This window comes from Nerophis lumbriciformis, linkage group LG10 (assembly GCF_033978685.3).
Source record: "Nerophis lumbriciformis linkage group LG10, RoL_Nlum_v2.1, whole genome shotgun sequence".
In the NCBI taxonomy this organism is placed as follows: Eukaryota; Metazoa; Chordata; class Actinopteri; order Syngnathiformes; family Syngnathidae; genus Nerophis; species Nerophis lumbriciformis.
In genome coordinates, this window is record NC_084557.2 from 34,845,786 (window position 1) to 34,865,059 (window position 19,274).

A 19,274-nucleotide genomic window follows, 5' to 3' on the forward strand; every position below is an offset into this window, starting at 1 on the left:
AGCAAAGATGGCATCCACAATGTACGTCTGAACATGACAAGACAATCAACAATGTACCCACAAAGAAAGATAAAAACAACTGAAATATTCTTGATTGCTAAAACAAAGTAGATGCGGGAAATATCGCTCAAAGATAGACATGAAACTGCTAAAGGAAAATACCAGAAAAAGAGAAAAAGCCACCAAAATAGGAGCGCAAGACAAGAACTAAAACACTACACATAGGAAAATAGCAAAAAACTCAAAATGAGTCACGGCGTGCTGTGACAGGTGGTGACAGTACACCTACTTTGAGACAAGAGCTATATTGATGGTTATGGTTTAAAGTCATATCCAACAATTGCGACAACGACTTTTTACTGTCAACTGAGTTTCGTTTTTTAGTGATTTCTGCTGGTGATGTTCCTCCGGATTTTTTCAACGCAAAAAAAGTGCCTTGGCTCAAAAAGGTTGAAAAACACTGCCTTAGATGAGCATGTGGAGGCCAGTGTGGTCCGTCAATCCACTTTGGGGAACGTCACTGCCACCCCTGGAGGCATGTTGCAGGCAGCAGGACATTCAAAAATGTCACGTCGTCAGTGTAAACCTGCTCGTGACAAGAACTGGGAGGAAACGGCAAATGTGCTAATTCAGATGTTCTCTTACATATGCCGAATGGGATTTTACTAGGAACACAGGCCCCTTGTGGACTTTGGCCCCTCAGTGTTGCTGACATAGTAAACATGTTTTCTGGAGGTAATTTGTTGGGCTGTATCAATGCTCCATACTGAGCAAATAGTAGCAGCACCCATGCTGCTGGGATATTTCCCTACTCTTGCCCTCTACACCTGTGCTCCCCCCCACTCTTGATGCTGTGCAGGGAGATAACCGCAAATAATTGATGGTACAAGTCAGCCAGAGAAGATTACATTTGATCTCCGAGGTTTTGATATCAGGTTGATATCCTAGAAGTGTAATAGCCTTGGAGTCATACTTTGATGATTCCGTTTTCTACGGATTTACTGTTGAGCAGTGTATTTTAAGAGATACAGTTGGGTAGGCTTTGTTGACAAAACTTGCTGTGTGTTGGTACAATACCTTAAAAATGTATGTACCAGTAAATATTGACACATTAGCTATACAGTAGTATGCCAGATGCATACTCTAGGACAGAGCTGGGCAAATATTTTGACTCGGGGGGTCACATTGAGAGAAGAAAATGTTTCTGTGGGGGCCAATGTGTATGTCTGTATGAATTATATATACACATTTATTTGTAAAAATCTGCTGTACAGTATGTGTGTTGGGGTCCCTTTTTTTCAGGAACACTAATACCAAAAGTCACAATGAGTTCTAAAAACATTATGACAGACCATCTCTAAAAACGAAATGGAAATTTACAGTTTTTTACTGAAGGGACACCCAAAATGTACATTAAAATAAAGAAAGTGGGATTTACAATATTAACTATGAACAATAAAACACTGAATATTAACAACATATGAACGTCACTCCTCTTTTGTGTCACACCGCGGTGAGGGATGTCTTGTCTTTTTTTTTCTGTCTTGTGATTTGCATGTTTTAGTTTGAAAAGTAACTCTCCTCTCGTTTCAGGTCATTTGCCCTTCCTTTTGTGTCATCAGTCTTACGTCATCCCTGTTCCCTGATTGTTTCCACCTGTTCCCTATGACCCTCATGTGTCTTATAAGCCCACTCCTCCCTTTGTTCTGTGCCAGATTGTCTCGTGTATTCGTGCCTCGCTAGGTTCCATGTCCATGCCTTGCCTTGCCTTGCCTCGTCTTGTGTTTCTGTTCCTTGATCCTGAATCCCTTCGTTGCTATTTTGAGTTTTCCTTTCTTCCTCCTCAGCAGAGTGAATTTTTGTTATTTAGTTTATTAAGCCGAAGTGGTGAGTTATCAGTTTTTTTTCATTCTTTCCTCAAATTTTTGAGTGACAATTTTTGTTCAACTTTATTACATTAGATAAGTGTAGAATTTTTCATAGACGTTGTTTCTTCCTCCTGTTGGAGCGTTTTTTTGTGTTAATACATTTTATAGCATATACGGCGCCAATTATAGTTTGTCTTTGCTTTTGTGTTTTCCTCCGTTCGGAGTGATTTTCGGTTGTTTCTATTTTTTGGAACCATTTTCGCCGACTAGTTTTTTGGTTAATATAGATATTGGAATTCCTTGACTTTGGAGGTGAAAGGAAGCTGTCAAAATAAAAGCCTGTCGAAGTTCCCTACTCTGCATCTGAGTCCTATCCTTTTTACCAAGCTTGACATTTTACTTCTCAGACCAGCTCCTCCATAGTTATGTATCTTTTACAATCAAGCAAAACACAACAAAAATGTATCAAACAGCAAAATATGAATGAAATGTGTAATAAACACCTACAATATGATATATTATCACTTTTATGCAGAACTTTTTTGTAAAAATCTGCTTCCGCATCTGTTTCTGACATACGCATTTTGAGCTGGCTGCTCTGAAAACAAACCCCGCCCACTCTGCTTTGTTCCTCGTCTGAGCTGCTGTGACGTAGATTACCGTAATAACTCCCATAACACCCAAAAGACTGACGGTCATTTAAAAACAGCACTGCACATCACAATGGCGGTTTTGATGTTAAAGGTCTAAAAAAATTATGTAGAACGTCCAGCGAGCCGGATTAAAAATCTTAATGGGCCGCATGTGGCCCACGGGCCGTATTTTGCCCAGGTCTACTCTAGTATAATGTGACAATTATCAGTAGTTTCCGTTACCAAATTTGGAGATGTTACAATCGCCACGTAGACTCGGAAATGCTAATATGGAGCATGTATATGGAATATCCAATGCGAATTAGCATCGAGCTATGACATTTTGATAAACTGGATCTTTAATTTTAAACGCTTTTATATCAGGCATGCTTGTTTTGTTGGCACGAAAAAACTGCAACATTACCTATAGGCATACTTGCCAACCTTGAGACCTCCGAATTCGGGAGATGGGGGGGTTGAGGTAGGGGGGTTGGGGGTGACGGGTTTGAGGTGGGCGGGGTTGGGGGGGTGGGGTTTGGTGGTAGCGGGGGTGAATAGTGTAGCGCCCCGGAAGAGTTAGTGCTGCAAGGGGTTCTGGGTATTTGTTCTGTTGTGTTTATGTTGTGTTACGGTGCGGATGTTCTCCCGAAATGTGTTTGTCATTCTTGTTTGGTGTGGGTTCACAGTGTGGCGCATAATTGTAACAGTGTTAAAGTTGTTTATACGGCCACCCTCAGTGTGACCTGTATGGCTGTTGCATTCACTTGTGTGTGTGTAAAAGCTGCATATATTATGTGAATGGGCCGACACGCTGTTAGTATGTAGGAAAAGCGGACGTGACGACAGGTTGTAGAGGACGCTAAAGGCAGTGTCTTTAAGGCACGCCCCCGATATTGTTGGAAATCAGAAGAAATTCGGGAGAACGGTTGCCCTGGGAGAATTTCGGGAGGGGCACTAAAATTCGGAAGTCTCCCTGGAAAATCGGGAGGGTTGCCAAGTATGCCTATGGCCAGCCTGCTATATGAATACGCTCGTTTGCCCGCCAAGTGTTTGTGTGTGTATGAAAGTGGACTGAATGAGTAATGGGTTTTCACTTCTCACTGTAAGGCGTGTTGAATGCAGGGTCGTTGGAACCAGGGGGACATCTCCTCCCCAATATTGCAGAAAGACGCATTTGTCCCACCCAAAAAATATACCGTGGAAGCAAGGCCGGTTCTAGGCAGGCATATATGAGGGGGCATTCAGAAATATGGAAGAGGCATTATGCTACAGCAGTTTTTACCTGTGCTAATACAGTATCAACATTGTTTTCTTAATTAGATGTGGTTGTTCGCTACAGTGTGTGTCCAACTCTAACCTGGAGAAGTGGATTGCACTTTGTCAGGCCTCGACCTTCACACCTGTACAATTGGGTGTCCCACTCGAAGACTTAGCTCCTGATGGTAGCTCTTAAGGTCACTGAGGTACGCAGCCCCCTGACCACAATAAGGAGGCAATCCCTCAGGGAGGAAACTAAAAAAAAAAAAACAGAATTAAAGTAAAAATAAAGTATCCTTCATCCACTTATCAATCATCACAACATTTATCTTAACTTGATGGCCTAATTATTAAATGTATTTTAACCTTAAGTAAGACTTCACACATAATATTTACAACATAGAAAAATACAGTCCTCTGATGAAAAATACAAAATATTATCCTTAAAATAGTTTATCATGAGGTCAGCTGATTCATGCCTCAAAGTTTCTGTATTCTAATCTCCACTCATTTACACAGAGAAACTCAACAGCACTGCCCACACTCCATAGTAGTGTTTTTTTTCAAGTACCGACTAACTAACCAGGATTCATCAGTTCCCCCTGTTCTTTTAAATTCTATCCATTTCATTGTGTTCTCTGAGCAGTAAGCATGTAGACACCTGCTGCGTGAGGAAGTTCACATTGACACAAACAATGGTAGCCTACATATTTGTTTAAACAGGAAGCAGCAAATACACACAGCTTTAATTTACAGTACTGTAGATGTCATGTTTACTTGGGTGTGATATCATGTGCGATACAAAAAGTCCTGCAGCACGTTTACTTGTGTGTGATATCATGTGCAATACAAGCAGTCCTGCAGCGTGTTTACTTGTGTGTGATATCATGCACGATACAAGCAGTCCTGCCGCATGTTTACTTTTGTGACATCATGTGCGATACAAGAAGTCCTGCTTGCGTGTCTATTCATGTGTGATGTCATGAGCGATACAAGCAGTCCTGCTGCATGTTTACTCGTGTGTGATATCATGTGCGATACAAGCAGTCCTGCAGCGCGTTTACTTGTGTGTGGTATTATGTGTGATACAAGCAGTCCTGCGGCATGTTTACTTGTGTGTGATATCATGTGCGGTCCAAAAAGTCCTGCAGCGTGTTTACTTGTGTGTAATATTATGTGCGATACAATCAGTCCTGCAGCATGTTTACTCATGTGTGATGTGATATGCGATACAATCAGTCCTGCAGTACGTTTACTTGTGTGTGATATCATGCATGATACAAGCAGTCCTGCCGCATGTTTACTTTTGTGACATCATGTGCAATACAAGAAGTCCTGCTTGCGTGTCTATTCATGTGTGATGTCATGAGCGATACAAGCAGTCCTGCTGCATGCTTACTTGTGTGTGATATCATGTGCGATACAAGCAGTCCTGCAGCGGGTTTACTTGTGTGTGATATTATGTGTGATACAAGCAGTCCTGCAGCATGTTTACTTGTGTGTGATATCATGTGCGGTCCAAAAAGTCCTGCAGCGTGTTTACTTGTGTGTAATATTATGTGCGATACAAGCAGTCCTGCAGCATGTTTACTCATGTGTGATATCATGTGCGATGCAATCAGTCCTGCAGCATGTTTACTTGTGTGTGATATCATGCGCGATACAAGCAGTCCTGCAGCATGTTTACTTGTGTGTGACATCATGTGCGATACAAGAAGTCCTGCTTGCGTGTCTATTCATGTGTGATGTCATGAGCGATACAACCAGTCCTGCTGCATGCTTACTTGTGTGTGATATCATGTGCGATGTAATCAGTCCTGCAGCGTGTTGACTTGTGTGTGATATCATGTGCGATACAAGCAGTCCTGCAGCGTGTTTACTTGTGTTTGGTGTCATGTGCGATACAACCTGTCCTGTAGCGTGTTTACTTGTGTGTGATATCATGTGCGATACAAGCAGTCCTGCAGCGTGTTTACTTGTGTGTGATATCATGTGCGATACAATCAGTCCTGTAGCGTGTTTACTTGTGTTTGGTGTCATGTGCGATACAACCAGTCCTTTAGCGTGTTTACTTGTGTGTGATATCATGTGCGATACAAGCAGTCCTGCAGCCTGTTTACTTGTGGAAAGCTGGACAGCCAGTTAACATCTAAATGTCTTCCAATTAGCATACCACTTCTTCTATTTTGCTCATTTACAAAAGGTGAATATGCTACGCTATAGGCCAGGGGTGCTCAATACGTCGATCGCGATCTACCAGTCGATCGCAAAGGTAGTATTGGCAGCAGTATTGGTAGCATTACATTATTTAAAAAAAATAAAAAAAAATTTTTTTTTTGTTTGTTTTGTTTTGTGTGTCCTGTCCAGCTTCTCAGGCAAATCATATAGTTGATGTGGATGCCCATTTCGGCTGTTCAGATTTACTTTACAAAAGAGAAGTGTAGGATACTTCTCTTGTTGCCTTATTTGTATTTGACTTTATTAAATGTATTTATATTATCATTTGGTGCAGCCGGGCCGGAGCAGGAGGGGATAGAAAGAGAAAAAAAAGAAGACAGAGGGGGAAATTGTGGGGACAAGAGGGGGATTAGACAGAGAGACAAAAACAACAACAGCAAATAACAACAACAACAACAACAACAATAGAGCAACATCAGCAAATACGACATGTACAAATATGATGGTAAAAGTAATAGCAAATAAGCAGTTAGCGAAAAATAAAAAATAATACAGAAATGACAATGAGCATTATTACACTACAAATGATCAATACAAATACCAATAGAAATAGCGCTATTGATAATGAACAATACCAATAATTTACCTTTATTATCAACAATACAGTTGTTCAAATGCAACAATACATATACGTAATGATAACTTGAGATACGAAAGAATGCAGAAAAATGAAAGGGGAGAAAGAGAAGCAACCTACATTAACCTTGTAGATTGTTATAGTCACAATAGGTTAAGCTTTATCAGTGTGCCGTGTGTTACACCCAGTTTACCCTAGGGCAGGGGTGCTCATTACGTCGATCGCGAGCTACCGGTCGATCTCGGAGGGTGTGTCAGTCGATCACCAGCCAGGCATTAAAAAAATAGTCCTAAAAATTAGCGATCATAAATCTTCACAATGACGTCATTTTCGTCACTTGATTGACATTCACGGCACCCGAGGGTCTTCTGAGATGACGCTGGCTGCTGCCAGCTCATTAAAATTACCGACTGGAAGGCGAGAAACACTTTATTTCAACAGACTCTGGCGCCGTACCTGTCGTCAAAACTCCAAAGACCGACTGCACAGTTGCACAGTTGCGCTAACAAAATAGGAGTCTCAGAAAGCTGGCGTGCACAAGCTAGCAAGCTACGGAGTTTGCCGACAATGTATTTCTTGTAAAGTGTATACAAAGGAGTACGGAAGCTGGATAAATAAGATGCCAAAAAGCAACCACTTCCATGTGGTATTGGACAGAAAGGAGGACTTTTTTTCTCTTCCATTCAAAAATGCGGACGTTATGAGCACCACTGTCTGATTCCTATCAATGCAAGTCATCACAATCAGGTAATACACCAACTTATATTCTTGTCTTCATGAAAGAAAGGAATCTATATGTGTTAAACATGCTTGTATTATCTTTAAACACCTTTAACTTATTAACAATATTAACTATATGTGTTAAACATGCTTGTATTATCTTTAAACACCTTTAACTTGTTAACAATATTAACTATATGTATTAAACATTCTTGTATTATCATTAAACACCTTTAATTTTTTAACAATATTAACTATGTGTTAAACATGCTTGTATTATCATTAAACACCTTTAACTTTTTAACAATATTAACTATATGTATTTAACATGCTTGTATTATCATTAAACACCTTTAATTTTTTAACAATATTAACTATATGAGTTAAACATGCTTTTATTATCTTTAAACACCTTTAATTTATTAACAATATTAACTATATGTGTTAAACATGCTTGCATTATCATTAAACACCTCTAACTTGTTAACAAAAACATATATTTCATAAATAAGTAAATATAAATGATATATATGAATGAGGTAGATCCCCACGACTTGATCAATTGAAAAGTAGCTCGCCTGCAGAAAAAGTGTGAGCACCCCTGCTATAGGCAATTTGGAGATAGCAGCTATACAACAGCTATGGACACAATAGCACACAAGCTATACATAAGTAACAATCATAGAACAATAAAAAAGCACATTTATCAATATAAACAAGTATCAAATAATTGTAGTTGCATATTACTTACACGTACAAAGTCTCAAAGGCAGAAGCGTATTAGAAAGTATTCGGGAACAAACGTGTCCGCATCCTTCAACTTACTTTCATGAGCTTACTTTAACAATTTTTCGTGATCACTAGGTGTCGCCAAAAACAATTGCCACTTTCCTTCAACTTGAAGACAGCATAAATCCACTCCAGACGTTAATAACAAATAGGTTAGTGTTTTTCATACCTACCATTGTTCTCTGTTTGACTCATTTCCCTTGGTCAAACCTTTTCTAACATTCCACACTACTAAATGATATAAATACTTATGATTCCTGCTGTTATCGGATCGTAGTAATATCGGTATCGTATCAAAAGTGAAAACGTTTGGGACACACTCAACACTCACACAATCAACAGACACTGTTTGGGGAACATTGTGTATGGATGTGGGTGTGCATGCCTGCGTCCCCCCCTCCCCCAACGTTGAACGCGTTCCTACGCCCCTGTTTGAATGTCTAGAAAAGCGCTACATACATCTATTCCAATATTAATATTCTTAAAGGCCTACTGAAACCCACTACTACCGACCACGCAGTCTGATAGTTTATACATCAATGATGAAATCTTAACATTGCAACACATGCCAATACGGCCGGGTTAGCTTACTAAAGTGCAATTTTAAATTTTGCGCGAAATATCCTGCTGAAAACGTCTCGGTATGATGACGACTGCACGTGACGTCACGGATTGTAGAGGACATTTTGGGACAGCATGGTGGCCAGCTATTAAGTCGTCTGTTTTCATCGCAAAATTCCACAGTATTCTAGACATCTGTGTTGGTGAATCTTTTGCAATTTGTTCAATGAACAATGGAGACAGCAAAGAAGAAAGCTGTAGGTGGGAAGCGGTGTATTGCGGCCGACTGCAGCAACACAAACACAGCCGGTGTTTCATTGTTTACATTCCCAGAAGATGACAGTCAAGCTTTACCATTGGCCTGTGGAGAACTGGGACAACAGAGACTCTTACCAGGAGGACTTTGAGTTGGATGCGCAGACACGGTACCGTGAATACGCATGCAGATGCGGCTTCCAAACATTTGATCGCTTGCCCGTACGTGCGTGCCGCTATGTGCATGTCACGTACGTAACTTTGGGGACTTTGGGGAAATATATGTGCTGTATGAACTTTGGGCTGTGGGATTGAGTGTGTTGTGCAGGTGTTTGAGTTGTATTGGCGGGTTATATGTACGGGAGTGGGAGGTGTTTGTTATGCGGGATTAATTTGTGGCATATTAAATACAAGCCCGGTTGTGTTGTGGCTAATAGAGTATATATATGTCTTGTGTTTATTTACTGTTTTAGTCATTCCCAGCTGAATATCAGGTCCCACCCGCCTCTCACAGCATCTTCTCTATCTGAATCGCTCCCACTGCCCTCTAGTCCTTCACTCTCACTTTCCTCATCCACAAATCTTTCATCCTCGCTCAAATTAATGGGGAAATCGTCGCTTTCTCGGTCCGAATCGCTCTCGCTGCTGGTGGCCATGATTGTAAACAATGTGCGGATGTGAGGAGCTCCACAACCTGTGACGTCACGCTACTCGTCTGCTACTTCCGGTACAGGCAAAGCTTTTTTATCAGCGACCAAAAGTTGCGAACTTTATCGTCGATGTTCTCTACTAAATCCTTTCAGCAAAAATATGGCAATATCGCGAAATGATCAAGTATGAATGGACCTGCTATCCCCGTTTAAATAAGAAAATCACATTTCAGTAGGCCTTTAAGTGCTCGAGTCGGTGACGTCACATGCAACAAATGATGAAATTATGATTAGTTTTTTTCCTTATTTGCCTGCTTAACGCACACATGTATTATGAAAACCCGTAATTATACCAGGATTACTAAGAATTAGGGATGTCAAAAATAATGAGTTAGCTCTTGTGATTAAGCATAAAAAATAGCAAATTATCGCATTAATTATTTCTAATCGCAGATTAATCACCTAATTTATTTGACTGTACATTGTAAACTATGTAGTGTTACCAAAAAGGTGTGTGTTGTTAGACACTCAGTAATCAGGTCATTGCATACATCTGTGCAAAGATGAGTGAGGGGACTCAGATCGGTGTGCTCGCTGGTTAATTTCACATCAAAATACACCCCGGTGGAACTTAAGATAAAACTCTCACCAAGTTTTGAGCAAATGAATGTCGTGCATTGGATGACATTCTGACAATAACATTGCATTTTTGTCGAAATGTTGGCACTTTGTTCAATTTGACTTAAAATATGCAAGTGAGCAATAACCTGATCATGATTCATCCAAATTCAGAAGTGTGACTAATCTGATTTTTAAAACATCATTTGACAGCTAAGGATGTATACTTCCATCAGTTGAAGTTAGTACATAGAGACATTACCTATACGGATTTAGTTTTATTACTTTAGTTCTACAGTTCTATTGTCCTATGTTTGCTTTGTTATTAGGGACCGCAATGTCCCTTTAGGACAGAGGACCCTATTGTATTTCGTGTGTTTTATTATTATTATTCCGCCGCCTCTTTGAGCTGTAATTTGACCCCCTTAACATGCTTCAAAACTCACCATATTTGACACACACATCAGGACTGGTGAAAATTGCCATCTAATAAAAAAACCTAGCCCCAAAACTTAAAAATGCGCTCTAGCGCCCCCTAGGAAAAAAACAACAGACAAAACTGCTTGTATCTTCCAGTAGGAATGTCGTAGCGACATGAAACAAAAACCTCTATGTAGGTCTCACTTAGACCTAGATTTCATACATTGACATCCTTCAGCTAAAAACAACAGGAAGGTGGCAACTCCCCCTTCAAAACAAATGTTTTGTAAAAACAGTCACTTTTGCCTCTTTGAGCTGTAACTTCACCCCCTTAACATGCTTCAGAAGTCACCAAACTGGACACACACATCAGGACTGGCAAAAATTGCGATCTAATAAAAAAAGCAAAACCCCAAAACTCAAAATTGCGCTCTAGCGCCCCCTAGGAAGAAAACACAGACACAACTGCTCCTAGGAAGAAAACTCAGACAAAACTGCCTGTAACTTCAAGTAGGAATGTCGTAGAGACCCATCCATCCATCCATTTTCTACCGCTTAGTCCCTTCGGGGTCGCGGGGGGCGCTGGAGCCTATCTCAGCTACAATCGGGCGGAAGGCGGTGTACACCCGGGACAAGTCGCCACCTCATCGCAGGGCCAACACAGATAGACAGACAACATCCACACTCACATTCACACACTAGGGCCAATTTATTGTTGCCAATCAACCTATCCCCAGGTGCATGTCTTTGTAGAGACATGAAACAAAAACATCTAAGTAGGTCTCACTTAGACCTACATTTCATACACTGACAACCCCCAGCAAAAATCAACAGGAAGTTTGCAATCCCCCTTCAAAAAAAAAAGTTTTATTATTATTATACCGCCGCCTTTTTGAGCTGTAATTTGACCCTCTTAACATGCTTCAAAACTCGCCATATTTAACACACACATCAGGACTGGCAAAAATTGCCATCTAATAAAAAACCTAACCCCAAAACTTAAAAATGCGCTCTAGCGCCCCCTAGGAAAAAAACACAGACAAAACTGCCTGTAACTTCCAGTAGGAATGCCGTAGTGACATGAAACAAAAACCTCTATGTAGGTCTCACTTAGACCTAGATTTCATACATTGACATCCTTCAGCTAAAATCAACAGGAAGTTGGCAACTCCCCCTTCAAAACAAATGTTTTGTAAAAACAGTCACTTTTGCCTCTTTGAGCTGTAATTTGACCCTCTTAACATGCTTCAAAACTCACCAAACGGGACACACACATCAGGACTGGCAAAAATTGGGATCTAATAAAAAAACCCAACCCCAAAACTCAAAATTGCGCTCTAGCGCCCTCTAGGAAGAAAACACAGACACAACTGCTCCTAGGAAGAAAACTCTGACAAATCTGCCTGTAACTTCCAGTAGGAATGTCTTAGAGACATGAAACAAAAACCTCTATGTAGGTCTCACTTAGACCTACATTTCATATATTGACAACCCCCAGCAAAAATCAACAGGAAGTTTGCAATTCCCCCTTCAAAAAACCGGTCACCTTTTTTCAAACATTATCTTCTCTGAGCGTGTTTGTCGTGTCGGCATCAAACTAGCACAGGAGAGAGATTGAATCCCTCTGATTAAAATTTGACCAAAGAGTTTTAATTTCTGCTCCGGTTTGGATTTTATGTGCCGTCAAAGTCGGTCCCGTCCATCGCTGCTTTCAGCTTTAATTTACTGTTGTTTTGTCTGATTTGCAACTTTTTAACATGCTACCTGTTTAATGTTTGTGAATGTGAATTAGTCATTTGTTGTCTTTTTCATTTGCTGTCAAATTGATCAGGTACAAGAGTGGGTGTCTTTGAAATGTTTTCCAACCCACAAAACATCTATGCAACAAGTTAAATTGAAAGCTGTTGTTTATTTTTGAAGCAGATGTTTGTTTGACATCCACTCCTGGTTGGTCTTTTTGGAGAAGTCATGGTATATGTCAAAATCAAACGCAAACAATTCTTTTTTTGTTTTTCTGTCAACAGGGAGAGGTGGTGTCACATGACCCAGCAGGAAAGGGACGACCGCTCCAAAATGGATGAAAACATTGCTTTTGGCCAGCTGGGGTAAAGTAGACTACCACTTTATTTAGTATGGGGTTGACAAGTAAAACAGGAACATTGGGCTTTTTGATACAGTGTCATATCAGTTCTTCAGTAAACTTTGCTGTGCGGTAAATGCCACACCTTGGATCTACATCACTTTTTTTATTCAGTCACACTGGTACAGAAAAGGTGACAGACAGTGTCTGTGGCCAAGATCACCAGTGGTGCCTCTAGCAGAAATATATATAACACTAACATACTAAATGTATGAAGCAGCATTGATGCCTGCAGTTGTTCAAAAAGGAGTACCTACTCAGAGATAGGTTAATAATTATAATATATATTATATATACATTGTATAATATATACAGTATATACAAACCCCGTTTCCATATGAGTTGGGAAATTGTGTAAGATGTAAATATAAACGGAATACAATGATTTGCAAATCATTTTCAACCCATATTCAGTTGAATATGCTACAAAGACAACATATTTGATGTTCAAACTGATAAACGTTTTTTTTTTGCAAATAATCATTAACTTTAGAATTTGATGCCAGCAACACGTGACAAAGAAGTTGGGAAAGGTGGCAATAAATACTGATAAAGTTAAGGAATGCTCATCAAACACTTATTTCGAACATCCCACAGGTGAACAGGTAAATTGGGAACAGGTGGGTGCCATGATTGGGTATAAAAGTAGATTCCATGAAATGCTCAGTCATTCACAAACAAGGATGGGGCGAGGGTCACCACTTTGTCAACAAATGCGTGAGCAAATTGTTGAGCAGTTTAGGAAAAACCTTTCTCAACCAGCTATTGCAAGGAATTTAGGGATTTCACCATCTACGGTCCGTAATATCATCAAAGGGTTCAGAGAATCTGGAGAAATCACTGCACGTAAGCAGCTAAGCCCGTGACCTTCGATCGATCCCTCAGGCTGTACTGCATCAACAAGCGACATCAGTGTGTAAAGGATATCACCACATGGGCTCAGGAACACTTCAGAAACCCACTGTTAGTAACTACAGTTGGTCGCTACATCTGTAAGTGCAAGTTAAAACTCTCCTATGCAAGGCGAAAACCGTTTATCAACAACACCCAGAAACGCCGTCAGCTTTGCTGGGCCTGAGCTCATCTAAAATGGACTGATACAAAGTGGAAATGTATTCTGTGGTCTGACGAGTCCACATTTTAAATTGTTTTTGGAAACTGTGGACGTCGTGTCCTCCGGACCAAAGAGGAAAAGAACCATCCGGATTGTTATAGGCGCAAAGTTAAAAAGCCAGCATCTGTGATGGTATGGGGGTGTATTAGTGCCTAAGACATGGGTAACTTACACATCTGTGAAGGCGCCATTAATGCTGAAAGGTACATACAGGTTTTGGAGCAACATATGTTGCCATCCAAGCAACGTTACCATGGACGCCCCTTCTTATTTCAACAAGACAATGCCAAGCCACGTGTTACATCAACGTGGCTTCATAGTAAAAGAGTGCGGGTACTAGACTGGCCTGCCTGTAGTCCAGATCTGTCTCCCATTGAAAATGTGTGGCGCATTATGAAGCCTAAAATACCACAACGGAGACCCCCCGACTGTTGAACAACTTAAGCTGTACATCAAGCAAGAATGGGAAAGAATTCCACCTGAGAAGCTTAAAAAATGTGTCTCCTCAGTTCCCAAACGTTTACTGAGTGTTGTTAAAAGAAAAGGTGATGTAACACAGTGGTGAACATGCCCTTTCCCAACTACTTTGGCACGTGTTGCAGCCATGAAATTCTAAGTTAATTATTCTTTGCAAAAAAAAAATAAAGTTTATGAGTTTGAACATCAAATATCTTGTCTTTGTAGTGCATTCAATTGAATATGGGTTGAAAATGATTTGCAAATCATTGTATTCCGTTTATATTTACATCTAACACAATTTCCCAACTCATATAGAAACAGGGTTTGTATACGGGACGCAAAGAAAGTATTGTTGGCAGGTTTTGGATGCATTTTTTGGAGGGATGTAGAAGCCGAAGGGATAGCTCCAATTATCTGCATTGCAAGCTCCCTAAAACGAGACGATTATTACAAATTAGAATGCTTTAAAACATGTTCTTGTCGCTCGTAAAGATTGTGGATGGATTGCAGTTCCCCTTTAGGGTATTATTTACAGTATAATATATTCCGTATTTATTTGTTTAATATACAAAATCAATCTGTTTACTTATTTATTGCACATTTTGTATTATTTTCTTTCTCTTGTAAAAAAAAAGAAGAGGTGAACAAATAGAAAGTAAACAGACCGTAATTGCTGAGGTTTGCAGTTTAAATAAGCTATGCTTCTTACTGCTGCTTTTTAGTCGGGTTGAATAGTGCACGTGTAAACATGTAATGTTGCTTAGTACAACACTGTTAAGCGTATTTAAAATAAACAAAATGTTACATTTGAACGTTGAACAACATAGTTTTAGATAGCTAACAAATTGTTCCTTTTAAATCACTTTTGAGAAAAGAATCTCAAATCAACTTGTGTTTTTAATTGATATTTTGTTCTCTTTTGGGTATTAGAATATTTTCAAATAACAAGTTTGCTTTTTTCACATGTAAATTATACGTAGACTGTGCCTCATAAATAAAGTACAGTGACGTATCTATTCCTTAAGCTATTTATTTTATTATATGGTGTAAACTTAAGTAAATAAGTAAATGGAGTAAACTTATGAATGGGTTTGTTTTTGCAGGACGTTTACTCACAACATGCTGGCATTTGGGCTCAGTAAAAAACTGTGCAAAGATTTTCTGAAGAAGCAGGCTGTCATTGGAAACCTGAACAAAGGTAAAAACATATTTTTTGTGACATTTAACACTTGTTCTTAATTTTAGCAAACTGTAGAGTTTCCACAAGGGGGAGTTATCAGACATCTTATGACTACACATCAACTATTAATTTCACTTAATGTTATTTTTCGAGGGGCAAAAAAATGGACGTGGGTATTTTGAATGCTCTTTAGAGCTATAAACATACTTTACGTCTGACATATCCACACTTTTATAATAACACTGCAAACAACCAAAAGTGGCAGATACTGAATGATTGTTTTAAACAGTTTTTCCCCTGCTGGAGCTGAATACTAATATCTCATTTGTGTGTGGTTGATCTTTGCAGAGCAGTACAAGTTGTTAACTGACCACATTGAGAAGATGGCGACAGAGTGAGGGTGAGGACAGCGTGTCGAATTTCATGGTCTCCAGCCTGAGCATGAGCCGACTCAAATCAATGTCACGTGACCAATTGAAATACAACACACATCACTGCAGGGGGGTCCTCGTTTGACGAAATCCTGTGTTATGAATTTCCCTGTTTACCAACGCACTTTCTTGCATTATTAAAATACCATACAAAAAGGAAAATAACTAGTTCCGGGCGCGTGGTGGAAGAGGATGTACACGGAGTAAATGCGTAGTCGTGCTTGCTAAAGGACAAAGGTTGAGAAAGGACAATGTCACTTTTGTTCTTTTTGATTGACCTTTTGACTTCAATCTCCAGCATGAGGCAGACCCTTCTGGGGGCAGTGTGTTTAAAAAAAAAAAGGAACGTCATTTTTTTTTTTTTTTTTTAGATAGGATTACACACTATTGACTCTTAGATGACTCATAATTCATCACAGGTTGTTACTTGCTTGCATAAATTAAATTAACTTAAAAAAGACCCTAATATTTGGACACAGATGCAATTTTAGCGTCAGAATGTCACGCAGGAACATTTTTTAAATGTTTTACGTGAATATATGCTCAAAACTTGACCAAACTTGATAACAGTTCTATCTAAAGTGAAATTTGCCAGTTGGTACACCAGTCGGAGTCGGACGTATGCATTGACCTGGTCACTGACCGTATAACAACACACACCTTTCAGGTAACCATGTTAAGGTAAAGGAGCATCTAAGCTCAAACTAAAATGGTGTGATTTAATTTGCGTAATTACATGATTAATGCAAGATTTTTTTTTTTTGTGATTAATCACAAGTTGTTATTTTTGACAGCCCTAGAAATCAGACATGCTTGGTTTAAAGTTAAAGTTAAAGTACCAATGATTGTCACACACTAGGTGTGGTGAAATTCTTCCTCTGCATTTGACCCATCCCCTTGTTCACCCCCTGGGAGGTGAGGGGAGCAGTAGGCAGCAGCAGTGCCGAGCCCAGGAATCATTTTTGGTGATTTAACCCCCAATTCCAACCCTTGATGCTGAGTGCCAAGCAGGGAGGTAATGGGTCCCATTGTTATAGTCTTTGGTATGACTCGGCCGGGGTTTGAACTCACAACCTACCGATCTCAGGGCGGACACTCTAACCACTAGACTACTGAGTAGGTAAGCCAGAAAAATGCCACAACCATCATAAAGTATCTTTGGACATGTGAAAGGAACTTCTATTATAAAATAGTGTAGTGGACTCATTTTTGAGACTTCCTCAAATAAACCCGTCTCTCCGACCAAGTAAGCAAGACAACCACAGGGGAAAAAGTAAGGAGTTGGCCTGCCTTTTTTTTTTAAATCACTATTTAATTCAGTTCTTGTATATAATCTTTTTATTACAATGTTTCAAATGTGCTTTAATTATTCTGCCTAGTGTGACTGAGTTAGTCGTAGGACTGGAACTCGTTCGTAGCGTGAGGACCACCTGTACAGTCAACTGTGCCAAAGTTGTAGCAAAGCTCAGTAGTGCTCTGATACACACATCATCATACTTCATGTGTAAACTCACTGCTTTGCAAAGTGGAAAGAATTTGTCTGCTGTATAAAAAAAAAAAACATACCTGCAACGGCTAAGCTCACCATAGACTAGAACCATGCGCAGTATGCAGTGAAATAACGTTTTTACCTGCTCAAGAAATGACTGATTATCTTTATCCCCTCTCTGTGTACGACACTGTACATCTTCTGTGTACTTTAAAGAGAAGACTGTACGTTTCATTTTAAGTAGCATTTAAAATGGGGAAAGGTTTAATCTGCAAACCAACCTCAATGCTTAAGAATAGACACATTTAGAAGATTGAAACTTGATTAATACTATTCGGTATCAATACTGATGGAGGAAAATAAGGGTCTCATTACAGTATTTACTTCTTGACTCGTGACTGTTGGCAACAGCAGGAGATAATTGTGTTTGAGAAGAGACTGATGACGAAGTGGAGTACAAAACTGTCGAGGACAGATCCTGCCCTACATTATTTTAATTTTTATTTAGAGCGGTACTGAGCAGCCGGTAGAGATGTATGCCGTACCACTTTCCAACTTTACACATTTTTTTAACCTGTGTTAACAATTCATCTCGTGGGATCACAAATACATTAGAGCAGGGGTGCCGAAAGTGGGGCCCGTGGGCCAAATTTGGCCCGTTGAGTCATTTTGTTTGGCCCGCCAAAGGATGGGGACTTTATTAAATTTATCTTTAGGTTATTTTGTGTTTCACACTTACAAACCCCGTTTCCATATGAGTTGGGAAATTGTGTTAGATGTAAATATAAACGGAATACAATGATTTGCAAATCCTTTTCAACCCATATTCAATTGAATGCACTACAAAGACAAGATATTTGATGTTCAAACTCAAACTTTATTTTGTTTTGGCAAATTATAATTAACTTAGAATTTCATGGCTGCAACACGTGCCAAAGTAGTTGGGAAAGGGCATGTTCACCACTGTTTTACATGGCCTTTCCTTTTAACAACACTCAGTAAACCTTTGGGAACTGAGGAGACACATTTTTTAAGCTTCTCAGGTGGAATTCTTTCCCATTCTAGCTTGATGTACAGCTTAAGTTGTTCAACAGTCCGGGGGTCTCCGTTGTGGTATTTTAGGCTTCATAATGCGCCACACATTTTCAATGGGAGACAGGTCTGGACTACAGGCAGGCCAGTCTAGTACCCGCACTCTTTTACTATAAAGCCACGTTGATGTAATACGTGGCTTGGCATTGTCTTGCTGAAATAAGCAGGGGCGTCCATGGTAACGTTGCTTGGATGGCACCATATGTTGCTCCAAAACCTGTATGTACCTTTCAGCATTAATGGTGCCTTCACAGATGTGTAAGTTACCCATGTCTTGGGCACTAATACACCCCCATACCATCACAGATGCTGGCTTTTCAACTTTGCGCCGATAACAATCCGGATGGTTCTTTTCCTCTTTGGTCCGGAGGACACAACGTCCACAGTTTCCAAAAACAATTTGAAATGTGGACTCGTCAGACCACAGAACACGTTTCCACTTTGTATCAGTCCATCTTAGATGAGCTCAGGCCCAGCGAAGCCGACGGCATTTCTGGGTGTTGTTGATAAATGGTTTTCGCCTTGCATAGGAGAGTTTTAACTTGTACTTACAGATGTAGCGACCAACTGTAGTTACTGACAGTGGGTTTCTGAAGTGTTCCTGAGCCCATGTGGTGATATCCTTTACACACTGATGTCGCTTGTTGATGCAGTACAGCCTGAGGGATCAAAGGTCACGGGCTTAGCTGCTTACGTGCAGTGATTTCTCCAGATTCTCTGAACCCTTTGATGATATTACGGACCGGAGATGGTGAAATCCCTAAATTCCTTGCAATAGCTGGTT

The 19,274-nt window shown here is 39.9% G+C and overlaps 1 protein-coding gene across 3 annotated transcripts in view; it reads left to right on the forward strand.

Moving 5' to 3' along the window:
- The window catches only part of kiaa0513 (KIAA0513 ortholog), a 61,841-nt gene extending 42,796 nt beyond the window's left edge, over positions 1 to 19,045 (forward strand). For all 3 annotated transcript variants that reach the window (XM_061969761.2, XM_061969762.2, XM_061969763.2), the window contains 3 exons: positions 12,610 to 12,690; positions 15,402 to 15,496; positions 15,827 to 19,045. In XM_061969761.2, the coding sequence (XP_061825745.2) occupies positions 12,610 to 12,690; positions 15,402 to 15,496; positions 15,827 to 15,876 (226 nt within the window). In that variant the 3' untranslated portion in view covers positions 15,877 to 19,045. The remainder of the gene's footprint in view (positions 1 to 12,609; positions 12,691 to 15,401; positions 15,497 to 15,826) is intronic.
- Positions 19,046 to 19,274: the final 229 nt, after the last annotated feature.